The sequence below is a fragment of the Neltuma alba genome, unplaced genomic scaffold (assembly GCF_004799145.2).
Source record: "Neltuma alba isolate B1F8T4 unplaced genomic scaffold, ASM479914v2 tig00012255_pilon, whole genome shotgun sequence".
NCBI classification, from domain to species: Eukaryota; Viridiplantae; Streptophyta; class Magnoliopsida; order Fabales; family Fabaceae; genus Neltuma; species Neltuma alba.
The window spans coordinates 308254-320883 of NW_021636781.1; the positions used below are offsets into that span (position 1 = coordinate 308254).

General features: G+C 32.5%; 1 protein-coding gene across 2 annotated transcripts; it reads right to left on the reverse strand.

Annotated features, from left to right (window-relative positions):
- Positions 1-186: 186 nt before the first annotated feature.
- LOC114725586 (phosphatidylinositol/phosphatidylcholine transfer protein SFH6-like) lies at positions 187-5805 on the reverse strand. Of its 2 annotated transcripts, none has more exons than XM_028912114.1 (15): positions 5636-5805; positions 5412-5504; positions 4554-4857; positions 3974-4073; positions 3588-3854; positions 3441-3518; positions 3222-3323; positions 3062-3111; positions 2831-2930; positions 2608-2706; positions 2364-2483; positions 2096-2228; positions 1168-1574; positions 587-661; positions 187-480 (listed from the first exon to the last, which is right to left on the reverse strand). In XM_028912114.1, exons 2-15 carry the CDS (start codon positions 5443-5445, stop codon positions 460-462), a joined length of 1890 nt encoding a protein of 629 aa, XP_028767947.1. In that variant the 5' UTR covers positions 5446-5504; positions 5636-5805; the 3' UTR covers positions 187-459. The 2 variants fall into 2 exon arrangements, with proteins under 2 accessions (XP_028767947.1, XP_028767946.1); XM_028912113.1 differs by having other exon boundaries at positions 5412-5511.
- Positions 5806-12630: the final 6825 nt, after the last annotated feature.

Consider the following 12630-nt stretch of genomic DNA (forward strand, 5'->3'; position numbering starts at 1 on the left):
TTCTAAGTTCGAAGTATGCTTTAGAAAGAATTTTTTATATATATAAAGTTATATTAAGACAGTTCAAACGCCCTAGCAATAAGGTATAAATGCACATTCCGGTTGCAACTACCATGGAGACTGACAAATATTATCACTAACCACATCATTAACCCCCAAAAAAAAAACAACCCTAAGCATCCTAAATAACATCAGAAACAATTGAAATTTATGTTATATATCCTAAATAATAATTTGAAAAATTATCCTTTTACATATATCGAGCCCAAATGTCTTATAAACGAATTTTGAAAGATCCAAAAAAAGTTGAACATATATCAAACGGCATCTTAGGACAGCGGGTAAGTCACAAGTAGCGTTTAAGTAACTCCAAAAAAATCACATTTTCATCAGCATTATAAACACCGTGACTTTAGAAACAAATCCTCCTCCGGGTAGTCTCTCTCGTAGCAGCAACATTCACCAGCAAAACTTCTTTTTCTGATGCCCAAGCAGCAAAATAAAGGAAATGCCACACGTCAGAACTAGAGATTTGAAAAAACGTCCCCTTAAAAAACTGTTTAGAAAAACAGCTCAGCCAACTTACCCGTGACTTTGCTGCTGCTTGACGATCGATGCAGGCAAGCAGTTCTTCTTGCTTTATTAAGGCTTCATGGAGAGCCTGTGCAACAAGTCACGTAAAAGAAGCAAAATCAAGTAAATGCAACAATAAAGTCCCGCTCTAAGTGGGCCAACAATAAGTGAAAGGCATTATGTATTCTCCACATAAGCACAAGGCCATTAAGTGATTCAAATAATTCAACACGACACGAGATGCAAGGAAATGGAAATTTGCACTGATGAAAACTTAAGCAATATGATCAAGCTTTACTTGGACATCAGTCAGACCAGAAATAAACAAACCCACTGACCAACCCATATAACGTATATGCCAGCTTTGCTGCCTTAAGTCAAATGCAAGCAGAAATTAATAGATGTTTCTATTCAATTCATTAGCTTTAAAATCCTATTGCCTCACAAATCCATGCTTTATATCAACCATTCTCCAATGCAGATGTAGAAACAGATGACAAGAAAGACATGATTTGAGTTCATTTTGAACGTGAATGACTGTAATTGGCCCCGACTGGGGAAAAGTGAACAGCCACAAATGTAAGAGAACCCTACCTTTTTTGTAGCAATCAACTCTGCTTCTAAAGCATCCACGCGACAGACAGCAGCATTCAACAATTCCTCTTTCTCATTAGGCATCTCAGATGGCTTAGATTGAAGGGTGTCAACCTTCTCTTCAAGCTCACCCAACTTCTTTAGCATGAAGGAAAGTTGGTCTGCTTCTTCTGTATGTGCTGCTGAAGGCGGTGAAGAAAGATGACAGTCCCTGTTTGTTGCATCAAGCGTTGGTTCAGAAGTACTCTGACCATCGTTGGCTAATATTGTAGGAAGTTTGTTGGCCACACGACGTGCAACTGATTGGAAGAAAGTGAGAAGGGTCAAGAAGAAAAGAGTCAAGGCGACCCAAATTCGTGTTCGAATCCCATCTGGAGTGGTCTGAATGTCAGCAAGGGGGGGCAGCCCTGAATTGGAAAATTCACATTCCGAGAGTGAATCACGCCAAATAATTCAAATTATTAAAATTTGCACCACTCAATTCTCAATCTAATCAGGTATTAAAAGTTAAAATAAATTTTTGCATGCAAGACTGAAAATCAAGCTCACATCTTCAACTACGCCTATTGCACCGATTCACCACAGTATGACATTAACTGATCCCAATTCCCAAGTTAAAATATAATTCCTCTTAATCGTTCAATATATGAAGTGACAATATTCAACAGTGATTATCCATTTATAGCTATCAAAGTTCCTGCTAAAGCTACTAACAATTACAGAGGAGAAAACTGATATGCATTTACGACCATCAAGCTCCAACAGAGATAAAGACGTAGGATGATTAAGCATAATAAGATTTGGAATAGAGTGGACTCACAGCATAGTGCAAGATCAATTTTAGAGGAAATTTCTATTTGTAGTCAATAAGTACCATGAAGTAATATCTCCGCAAATTAGCTATATATTCTAAGCAAAAGTTGCTAACCTTCAGAAGTACAAGACATCTGTGGAGATGGTTGCTTCTTCCAGCTAGCATCAACAGATTTGTCCACCATTGGAACATACTCATCATATGCTGATAAGCTACCAGCATAGCTTGTCTCTGCAACTACCTTAGCCTGACAAATAACTTATAAATGTGAATAAAGTTTTAAGTCTCTGATTTGCACAAAAGACCTTCAGAAAAGCACTAGCAATTCTTTTCATATAATAAAGACATTCAAAGTAATAGGGAAAAAAAGGTCAACACTTACTTCCTCACGAACAGGGGTCAACCTAAGATGTGAGTAACTCTTCATTGCATCAGGAGAAGCAATATCTTCTGCTTCAGACCCTGATTCGGCAGATGTATCACTGCCTTTTACCTGTTCAACCTGTTCAAGAGACATTATCACTTGATATATGTTCAAAAGAAAGGATGCCAGAGTAGAGGATCAACATGATGACATTAAGTTAAACTCCACTCAAATAAAGCAATTATAAACAGAGGAGGATTACCATTGGATATCTAGGTTTTGCAAATGCAATAACCTTCCCTTCACTGTTTAGAACTTTTACCACCTGCCTAGCCCGCCGTGCTCCACCCTTGAGAACCATCTGCAATAAGTCCACATAAATTCAACTATTAGCCTAAAACAAACAAGTCCAACTGATGTCGTATAAAAACAGTTGTACAATCAAAGGTAAAGTATCAGTAATGCATCCAATAACAGCATATTACCTTCAATATTTCAGGATTCTTCCAAGGCCCTTTGTCAGATCTAAGGCAACCTCCCAGATCTGCACATGTGCAGGTGCCTCCAAGAAACTCTGGCAACTCACTTCATTAAGTGCACAAAATCATTAGGCACGGTAGGATGCTCTGAAGAAGCTAGAAAAGCATGAAGGTATTCGTGAAAGAAAAAAGTATTTAAAGAAGAGAATTCTACCATATGCAGAAACATGAAAATACCTGGCAACAATTATATCAAGCAATTTGCCCTGGTACTTGTTTCCAAGAACCTATGCAATTTCAATAAGCAATTAAATTAAATAGAGAGATATGTCCACAGCCTTAAACAATTATTAAAAATAAAACTCTTAACCAGTTAGAAGGCGGCATTTTTGCATACATGAATCTTAGAAGTCGTTTTGGGATCAATAAAAGTTTTGACTGTGTTCCACAGTAGCCTGAATCCAGGGCCAGCATTTATAATAAACATTTGGCAGAGAGTCTGTATCATAAATAAAAGACAGAACATTCATCAGCGAGGCATCACCCAAATTTTCCAGAAATGATGGTATCCAATGAAAAAATTCAAAAAGTGCAGAAAGAAAGAGGGATTACTCACCTCAGGGTAATTGTCTCCATCAATCTTTTGCAATCGCATAATGAGTTCCCGGGCAGACTTTGTAAAGTTCTTCAGACCCTGATAATAGATGTCATAAGAAATAATTTCACAAGCAACTTTAATGGTGAACAATTATTGAAAACATACCACGCCTTGAACATCCAAGATTGTGGTGCTAGAATCTATGTGCCTCTTGGCAGCAATGGCGCAGGCAGGAAACTTAATTGCAAAAATTTTCTCAAACTCTTGTACATGGTACTTTACATATCTCTCCAAAGTTGTCACTTGCATAAGTTTGTTTGGATCAACCCTTCCAAGTCTTTCAATATAAACCGGCCTTCCCTCCTTATCAACACCATGATGACCATGAGGGTAATAATCCAGAACATCATTCAACTCCTTGTACTCAAAATCCTGATTAAAACAAAATATTAAGCATGATGTATGCAGAAAATATCAAGCACTCAAAGTTTAAGTCTAGTCCCCTCAATTTTAATCAGCTGAAGTCAAGTATTTTCCACATAATATATTACCTCCAAGATAGTGTCAGCACCAAAATCTTTCCTCCATTTGAGCATATCAGCCCACATGTGCTTTGCTTTTTCAACATCAAATTTCCTTGCTTTTAGGAACCTGTACGGTGTAAAAATTAAGGGGAATAAAAACAACTATAAAACAAAGATCCTAAAATTAATTCTAAGACCACCATAGACAAATTAGCAGCGAACTATACTGATCTCGTGCGTGTAAAATTCTTAAATACGAAGATATATGAATGAGACTCCTATTTGAGTGTCAATTTTTCAGTCATGAAATCATAGTGCTGAAATGGAGCATGTAAGCTAAATTCAAAGAATTACGGTTGGAATACGGGTTTCACATCCCTATAAAATACTCTTATGTACATTATCCTCTTAAATAAAATGCACTGTTGCAGTGTGCCAAAAGAAATTCCTAACTCGGTATATGCAGACAATGATATTGGAAGATTGTCCCATCAAAGTCCTAAATCTGCTTATAAAAAATAAATTGCATCAAAAATCAAATTCTTCAACATGAATATCCGCATAAACAGAGAAAGTAAAATTTTTTGCGCTCTAAACGAAATCGCACCTCAACATCATATGGTAATCATCATGTTTTTCTGGGAGCAACTCATCCATAATCAGTGATTGTCTGAAGGCCTCAACAGCCTTTAGCTCCTCAACATCCCGAACATCCTCAATAGAAACCGAACTAACCCGGCCATCACTTTTTCTCTTCCCACTCTTTTTCTTGAGAGTATGCTTGAATTTGGTAGATGCATTAATTGCTTTCTTTTTGAGAGAACCAATTCTTGTCCGTCTTTCGTCCTCAGAGTTCTCAAAATCAGATCTCCTATCCCGTCTTTCATCACTTCCAGAGAATCCCTCGAAGCCTGCAAGCATTTAGCAAACGTAGAATTAAAATGTAAGGTATACATTTTCAGCATGAGTCATTTAACAAAAAAAAAGAAAGAAAGAAAGAAAGAAAATGTGAAAGCCGAAAAGTGCACATCGCAATATTCTTGTTTTAAAAAGATTAGTATTCATCAACCACATAAAACCCAAAATTAAAGATTCAAAATTTCTCAAAGTTCTGATAACCTAAGCCTGGCCAGTCCGATCATCGGGAACAGATCCCAAAAAAAAATGGCGATAATTTTTTTCCCTTTCTAGAAGGGGGAGTAAGCACCAAATTCACTAAACGACCTCGGGAGAACCAGAAAACAATGGCATTTGTCTCCCTCCCAACAGTTGTTAGCTTAGCCTAGCTAAATTCTCCAGCCTAATGTCAAACCCGAAAAATTTTCCCTTCACATTCCAATTCTAATTTCTTGAAAGAGAAAATGAGAGGAGCAAAAACCCTAGAAATAGCGCGCCAAGAAAGTAAGACCCGCCTCGCATTATACAAGAAAGGGAAAGTAAAGAGAAATGGAGAAAGGCCACTCACAAGGTCTGGCGAAACGATCCAGCGGGCCAGACATTGCAGTAACGGAAAGCAATTCACATGAATCAAGACCTTCCAATCAGTGCCGCGCCAAACCTGATCCCTATTCACAAATCAGCCAAATTACCAATCTTAAACCCTTAAAATCACCCACCCGATTGGAAATCCAAGTCTCAGAACCTATCAACCCGGTGAGAGGGCATTGAAGAAGAAGATTGAGCGCACACCTGCCGGAGCTAAAGCTTCGTCACGAATCAGGATGAAAGAGCACGTGATCTTAAGATCCTATAGCGTACCCAATGGGCAAGGGCTGAAGCTCGGAGCTCAGATGGAAAATCTAAACAAAATTTTTTTGGAAAAAAAAAAGGAAAATAATAGTAATAAGTTAATAAATAATCGCCGGTGAGCGTCGGCGCAGGCGACAGAAAGAAAAGAAGAAGAGAGAGAGTGAAGCGCTTATATATATAGCAGAACTGAACACAATATGTAGCCTCCACAGGGCAATCCAGGATGTGGGCTCCATTATCAGCGAGTGTGACACGTGGGACCCTAGGAGAGGAGAAGGTGCAGGGAATGAGGGAGACCGCCTGCCATTGGGTCTTAAATGAAGCGTTGACTCATGTTTTATATTTTATATTTTATATTTAATTTAAATATAGCAATGCATAAAAAGAAGGGAAAATCCCAATTAAATCTATTTATAAAATAATGAAATTCCAATTAAGGCTTATACTTTTAATGAATTCTTAATTAGGCTAAGAGGCCTTATTAGGGATTTTCAAATGTTGCTAAAAGACCGGAATGCCTCTTTGTAATCAAAAAGAAAAATTGAATGTAGGTGTAAATCTAATTTTAGTTTTAATTATTTTAGTAAATTTACTAATGAGGACGTGGTCTTTCTTAGATTTTATGTCAAATGTGTGTTTTGTAATTGTAAACCTTATGTCAACTCTAGAATTTATAGCCTTTTATTTTTTTATATAATAAAAATTTGATATTGAATAAATGTTGAAGACCGGAAAATTGAAAATGAATTAATGAGTTTCACTGTAAGTTGTGAAATAGTAAAATTAATTTTGATAGATATTCAAGAATTCCATGAATCTTTGATTTGGTCTTTTTCTCACACACACAAAAAAAATCTTTGATCTTGTTAATCTTTTACATTTGAAATCATAAAATTTTTATTAGTTCCCATATTTTTGCAATTCTATAGATATCTAGAAATTATGTATTTTTTTATCTTGAATTTTCAATTATTTTTTATGGGCTATAATCGTTATTTTTCTTCTTTTTTTTATATGATAATGTTTTTGGCCAAATTTTCATGTGATAATGTTTAAAGAAAAAAACATGTTAGTTAAATTCAATTAAAAGAATTAAAACTAAAATTAGGCTTTTTAATTATGAAGGGCATTTTGGTCTTTTAGCAATATTTAGAAATCCCCAGTTAAGCCTCTTGGCCTAATTAAGAATTTGTTAAAAGTGTAGGCTTAAATTAGAATTTTGCTATTTCAAATGGATTTAATTAGAATTTTTCCTAAAAAGAATGTATGTATGAATTGATTAATTAAATAAAAAAGAGCTTAACCGTGATTAAATTTTCATGAATAAGATTTTTTTCTAAACCTTCGAGTTTAAATTGAAAAAATGCTGGTAAAAAAATTGAAAAAATAAAAATTTATTGCAGGAGAACTTTATATTTATATAACTCAATTAGACTTGATGTGTCAAGGTCACATTTTAACTTGTTAAAATCTGACTTGATGATTCCTGACAAAAGAAGTGGTTACTGTGCAATTCTTTTCAGAGTTTTAACAGCTGAGGTATTTAGATAATATAAAAAATAATATTTTTAGGGAAAAAGACAGCAAAATACTCTCAAAATTACTAAATAACATATTAGGGTAGGTAAATTTTAAAATCCTAATTCAGGTCCCATGTATTATTTTGGAATTTCCAAATCTTATAAAATGACAATATTGTCCTTATTGTTGGTGACTACTTCCATATAGCTGTTAACTACTCTATTTTAACTATTGACTACTTTTGTTTTCAAAGTTCCGATGACTGCTTTTATATAGCTACTGACTATACAAGAGTAGTAAATCGCATTACTAGAGTAGTCAGTCGCTTAACAAGAGTAGTCATCAAAGTTTAAAAGTAAATGTGGTCAATAACTAAAAAAAGTAATCAATACATAAGAAAGAGTAGTCACCGGAATTCTAGTAACATGTTACAGAGTTTAAAAATAAATGTAGTCAATAGTTAAAAAATAGTAGTCACCGGAGTTCCGGGGTCGCCGGTAGGGTTGCCAGCATTGGAGCTCCGGCGGCAGGAATTGCTGAGGTGGCAGTATTTAGAAAAAAAGGTAAAAAAAAATAGTAAAGAGTATTTGTATAATTTTACAAGATTTCAAAATTCCAAAAAAGTACTTGGCTCTGAATTGGCATTTTGAAATTCAAATACCCTCATTTGTCATTTAGTAATTTTGAGGGTATTTTACTATCTTTTTCCCATATTCTTATCTCACCCTCTTCCTCTTATTAGTGCATTAAACTTGGTTTTTCTTTTATATATATATATATATATATATATATATTAGGGATATTCATGAGTGAATCAAGCGGGATCTGAATTCATAAGCAATGAAGTATGGGATGAGGGTGGCAACTAGTCTTTGAAGCAGGTTGTGATGAAATGTAATTTTATTGCTTGACTTAAACTTTCATCAACGATTGCATATCTACTACCTCCATTTTTTACTATAAAATCTAATTGGAATTGAATTTGATCATGAACATAAAACTTTATAATCTACGAGATTGTTTGGTATGACCTGTAAGCATCCTTTTAATCATAACTTACAAAATACAAGGTAAATATATATGAAAAGTTTTGTCTCGACTCACATAAAATATACTTATAAGTACTTAAATAAGAATATACAATCCAAACGATGTCTTTATCTTCCAAATTTGTAATTTGTTCGCTAAAATATCCATATTAATTGTATATATCAAACAATTTCCATCCAATAATAACCATAATCAAAGATAACAGAGTATTTTAAAAAAACTAATTCATATTTATGATAAATAACTAACTTAACTAATTTTTCCAATCTATTCGAATTAGTTAAGTAGAGTTGGAAAGAGTATGTTGATAATTCAGTTAAAAGCAATCTTACAAAGGCAGAGGTATAGTGTAAAAGATTAGCATATTTTTATAACTCAGTATGCCTTAGAAGATGTTTAGAGAAGTGCAAGATGGTCTTATGGATACGTGTGTAACTGTGTATATACATAAAGACTTTAGAGGGCACATGGGCATTAAGACATAAACTGTTTTGTAACGTTATTTTTTTCCCAAGAAAATAAAGCATGTTATTATAATTTATAGTTTGCAAATGGTATGATTTCTTGGCCATAAATATATTCTTATATTCGTATATTGAATATTGGCTGATCTCTGTCCATACATCCCTCCTTAACTTTAAGTTATTCTTATTGATTGATTGTATATGTGGAGTTACGCTTAAAGAAAGCTTTCAGGAAAAGCAACCCAAATTATAATGAATAGTTTAATTAATTTTTCTTAATATCTATAAATTAAATACGTAACTCTCTAGAGTAATGATGATTACTTAAATAGATGTCACTATTTCTAAGAAAATGACCCTTCAACATTTGTAAATAATCAATTTAATTACAAAAACGTGGGCTGTCATTTTACCTGATATCAATTAGTGTGGTAAGCGGCCTCAATTTCCCTTAAAAAATTATTCTTTTTTATTGGAAACTCAATTGAGAAGCTTTATTTCAATGGAATCAAATCTAAGAGAAAAATAATCATGCATTCTCTTTATTTTTATCAGTCATCCCTCAACTTAAAAAAATACTGCTTCATTAGTTTATTATTATCACAAAGAACTTTTAATTGAGATGTCTTATAATACTATCTCTGGTTCTAATTGTAAGACATTGTTTATAGACTGTAAACGATGTCTCATAATTAGACCCGGAGATAGTGTAGATTGCAAACGATGTTTTATAATTAAAATCAGAGGTAGTATAATGAGAGGCTTAAGTCTAGTGTTGATACATTTGTGTGTATAATAATATAAAATTAAAAAAAATAGAGAGGTCTTTCTTAATACAAACCGATACAACTAGCTAGTGTTCCTAAAATATTTAAGATTTTTCTTAAGTATACTCCTTCAATAACAATGAGGAGTGGTGGGATAAACTATTTTTTTTAGTTGTCAGAGTCAGAATAAACACATTAATTAATTAACTTTAATATATCACAAAATGTCATCTAAATTGAAGCAATAAATGAAGAAGTATAAAAGATTTTCCCTCCGTCTAGAAGAACAATAATGCATTTTCTCTTTTTTCTTTTTACCACCGATAACACATTTTCTTCAATCTTTCCCTATTTCAGTATTTTCCAATTCCTACTATTATTATCTAAAGAGAATCCTATAAAATTTTTTTTGAAATTACTAAATTTAATATAAGAAATTCCTAAAAAATGTGTTATTATTTGTAAAGTTTAATGTTATTAAAAACTTATTAAAGTATTGTTACAGAATATGATTTAAAATTTATTAATTTCACGTTTTTTTTTTTGAGGAATTTTTTATAAGAAAATGTTACACAAAATATGAACGCCACAGATTGTACAATTATATGATTACATTATTGAGTTGGATTGAAAACGTGTGCCATTATTATCGACTATATCAAATGTAACAATTGCCATGTCATTTTCATATCAACTTTCCAAGGACGGTGGGCAATTATTTGACATTACAACCCCAAAGACTCAAATAAATCAAACCTTAAATGAGTAATAAATGTGCTAATTTCAAGTTCGGTCGGCCAGAAATTAGTTGCAGGCAAGACAATGCTCTTCTTATTTAATCTAGGTCGGCTATTCAATATTTCAACTTTATGGAATTTGACTTTAATGTAATAATAATTACAATCTTAAAACAAGTTTATTCGGTTTTAGCCAAAGGAAAAGATGAAATTCTTCTCTATTTTTTATTTTCTTTTGCCACACACATTTATCTTTTTATTGAAGGCAACTAAACACTGGTATACACTAGATGTGGATATAACTTTTAAAAGAGATTCAAACTTTAATTCACCAAGTTGAAAAAAATTAATCCCTTCTACTGAACTTTGGGTTTTTTTTGAAGTACTCTACTTACAACGGACAAGTCCAGCCACCTTTTTGGTAAGAAGCTCAATTTGTTATTTTGAGGCCCAATTAAACATCAGAAAGCATAATGGGCCTGTTACAGTATGACGGCCCAAATTAAAACCAGTATCCTGATTATATTTGGGGCTGGACCGTAGTCTCAGTGGATTGGCTTCACTTGGGCCTTGAAAGGTTTTAAGATTGAAAATACGGGCTTGGATTGTGATGAATAATATCTAAATATATAACATGAATTATAATATGCTATTTCCGGTCCTTAATATAAGACCTTGTTTGACTTTTATTTTGATCCTAAATATAAGATCCCAATTCACTTTGTTTCTCATATTTATATATTTTTTTTTAATGTAGTCCTTCTAGTAATGGTAGTTCTAACAAATACACATGATTAGCAGAGATATTTTAAGAAAGACAACATCTATTTATGACAAATAACTAACTTAACTTGTTTTCTTATTGTCTTCAAAGTAGTTAAGTAGCTTTCATAATTAAGACCGGCGGTAGTATTTTGTAATAGTATTCATAATAATATAGAAAAGAGTAACTAAACGTGTTTGTTCGGGGTCATAATCAATCAACATTGAAAGCTTCCTGAGCGTCTCATACTCTCATCTCAAATTTGTTGATTTTGACATCCGAGTACACCTGAGCCCAGCTTCGTCCCTTGACAACGTTATATAACTCCGAAAAACAAATATTAATTATGTCAAAATAAGGGGAAAAAAAACTGTAAGATTGTTATGAGTGTAGATTATTTAAATATATGATTTATTGTAACAAATAGAAATGAATTTATTTGCTGCGGAAGGGCGAAACTTTAGAAATGATATCTTACATGTGATTTAGTGAAAAAAAATGAGTTATTAACTCAACCTTTTTTCCTTAAGAAAGAAAATAGTTATAGATCAAATTGTAGTACTTTTTTTATATTTTTTGCCTCTAAAAATATATCTTAGCTAGGTAGACCTTAAATATCAATACATTAAATTTATAATAAGTTACTGGAATATTATTCATAAGTCCTTAATAATGTATATGTTTTTTAAAAATATTTGACAAATTCGGTCATGAAATTCTTTGTGTTTTTTAGCCTGCAGATCATGAATTTCATGCTTTGCGTAAAATACAGAATAAATTATGCAAAACCTGTAAATAAGATGTTTTTCTTACATAATGAATAGAAAAATATTAAGCAATGGATTAAAATTCGTCAAGAAGTCAACATATTTTAAAATCTATGACATATGGCTTGAAACATGGAGATTTTGACAAAAGAAAATACATTTACTTAAAAAGTCAGGGAACTTCATTTTTTTAAAATAAATAAATAAAAATATGTGGACAGGCTTGAAAATAGGAAAAGAAAATTTAAAAAAAAAAAATGGGAAGGAGGACCACTAAAAGTGTGTGGCAGAGTCAATGATCACCGCCATTTGCTTTGTACTGTCCTTTTGGGGAACATGTCCACATTACGCTTTGGAATCTCCTTCTCCCACCGCCATTTTTATTTTTACTTCATATTCCTATTTTTATAAAATTTTAAAGAATATTTTTGTCCCTCTAACTTTTCTCTACTTGTTACTACTTCTTATTCTTAATATAAAATTTGTTTAATTTGTATTTTAATTTTAATTATAAAATCTTAATTTATTTTATTTCTCATATTTATTTTTTTAAGATAATTCTTGTAATAATAATAGTTCCAATCAATATACCTGATTAGTAAAAATATTTTATAAAAGACAACACATATTTATTACAAATAAATAATTTAATAATTATTTTAATCTATTCAAACTAGTCAACTAACTCTTATATTAAAAATTGAAAGTAGTATTATTTTTTATATAAATATTTAAAATCTTAAAACACATAAGATGACAAGTATATATTATTCAATATTCTTTTTTTTTTTGTTTTCACCAGGGTATCTATCGGGTTTGCTCCCAATGACTAATCCCTTGGGTACTGTCGGGCCCAAGATGGGGGC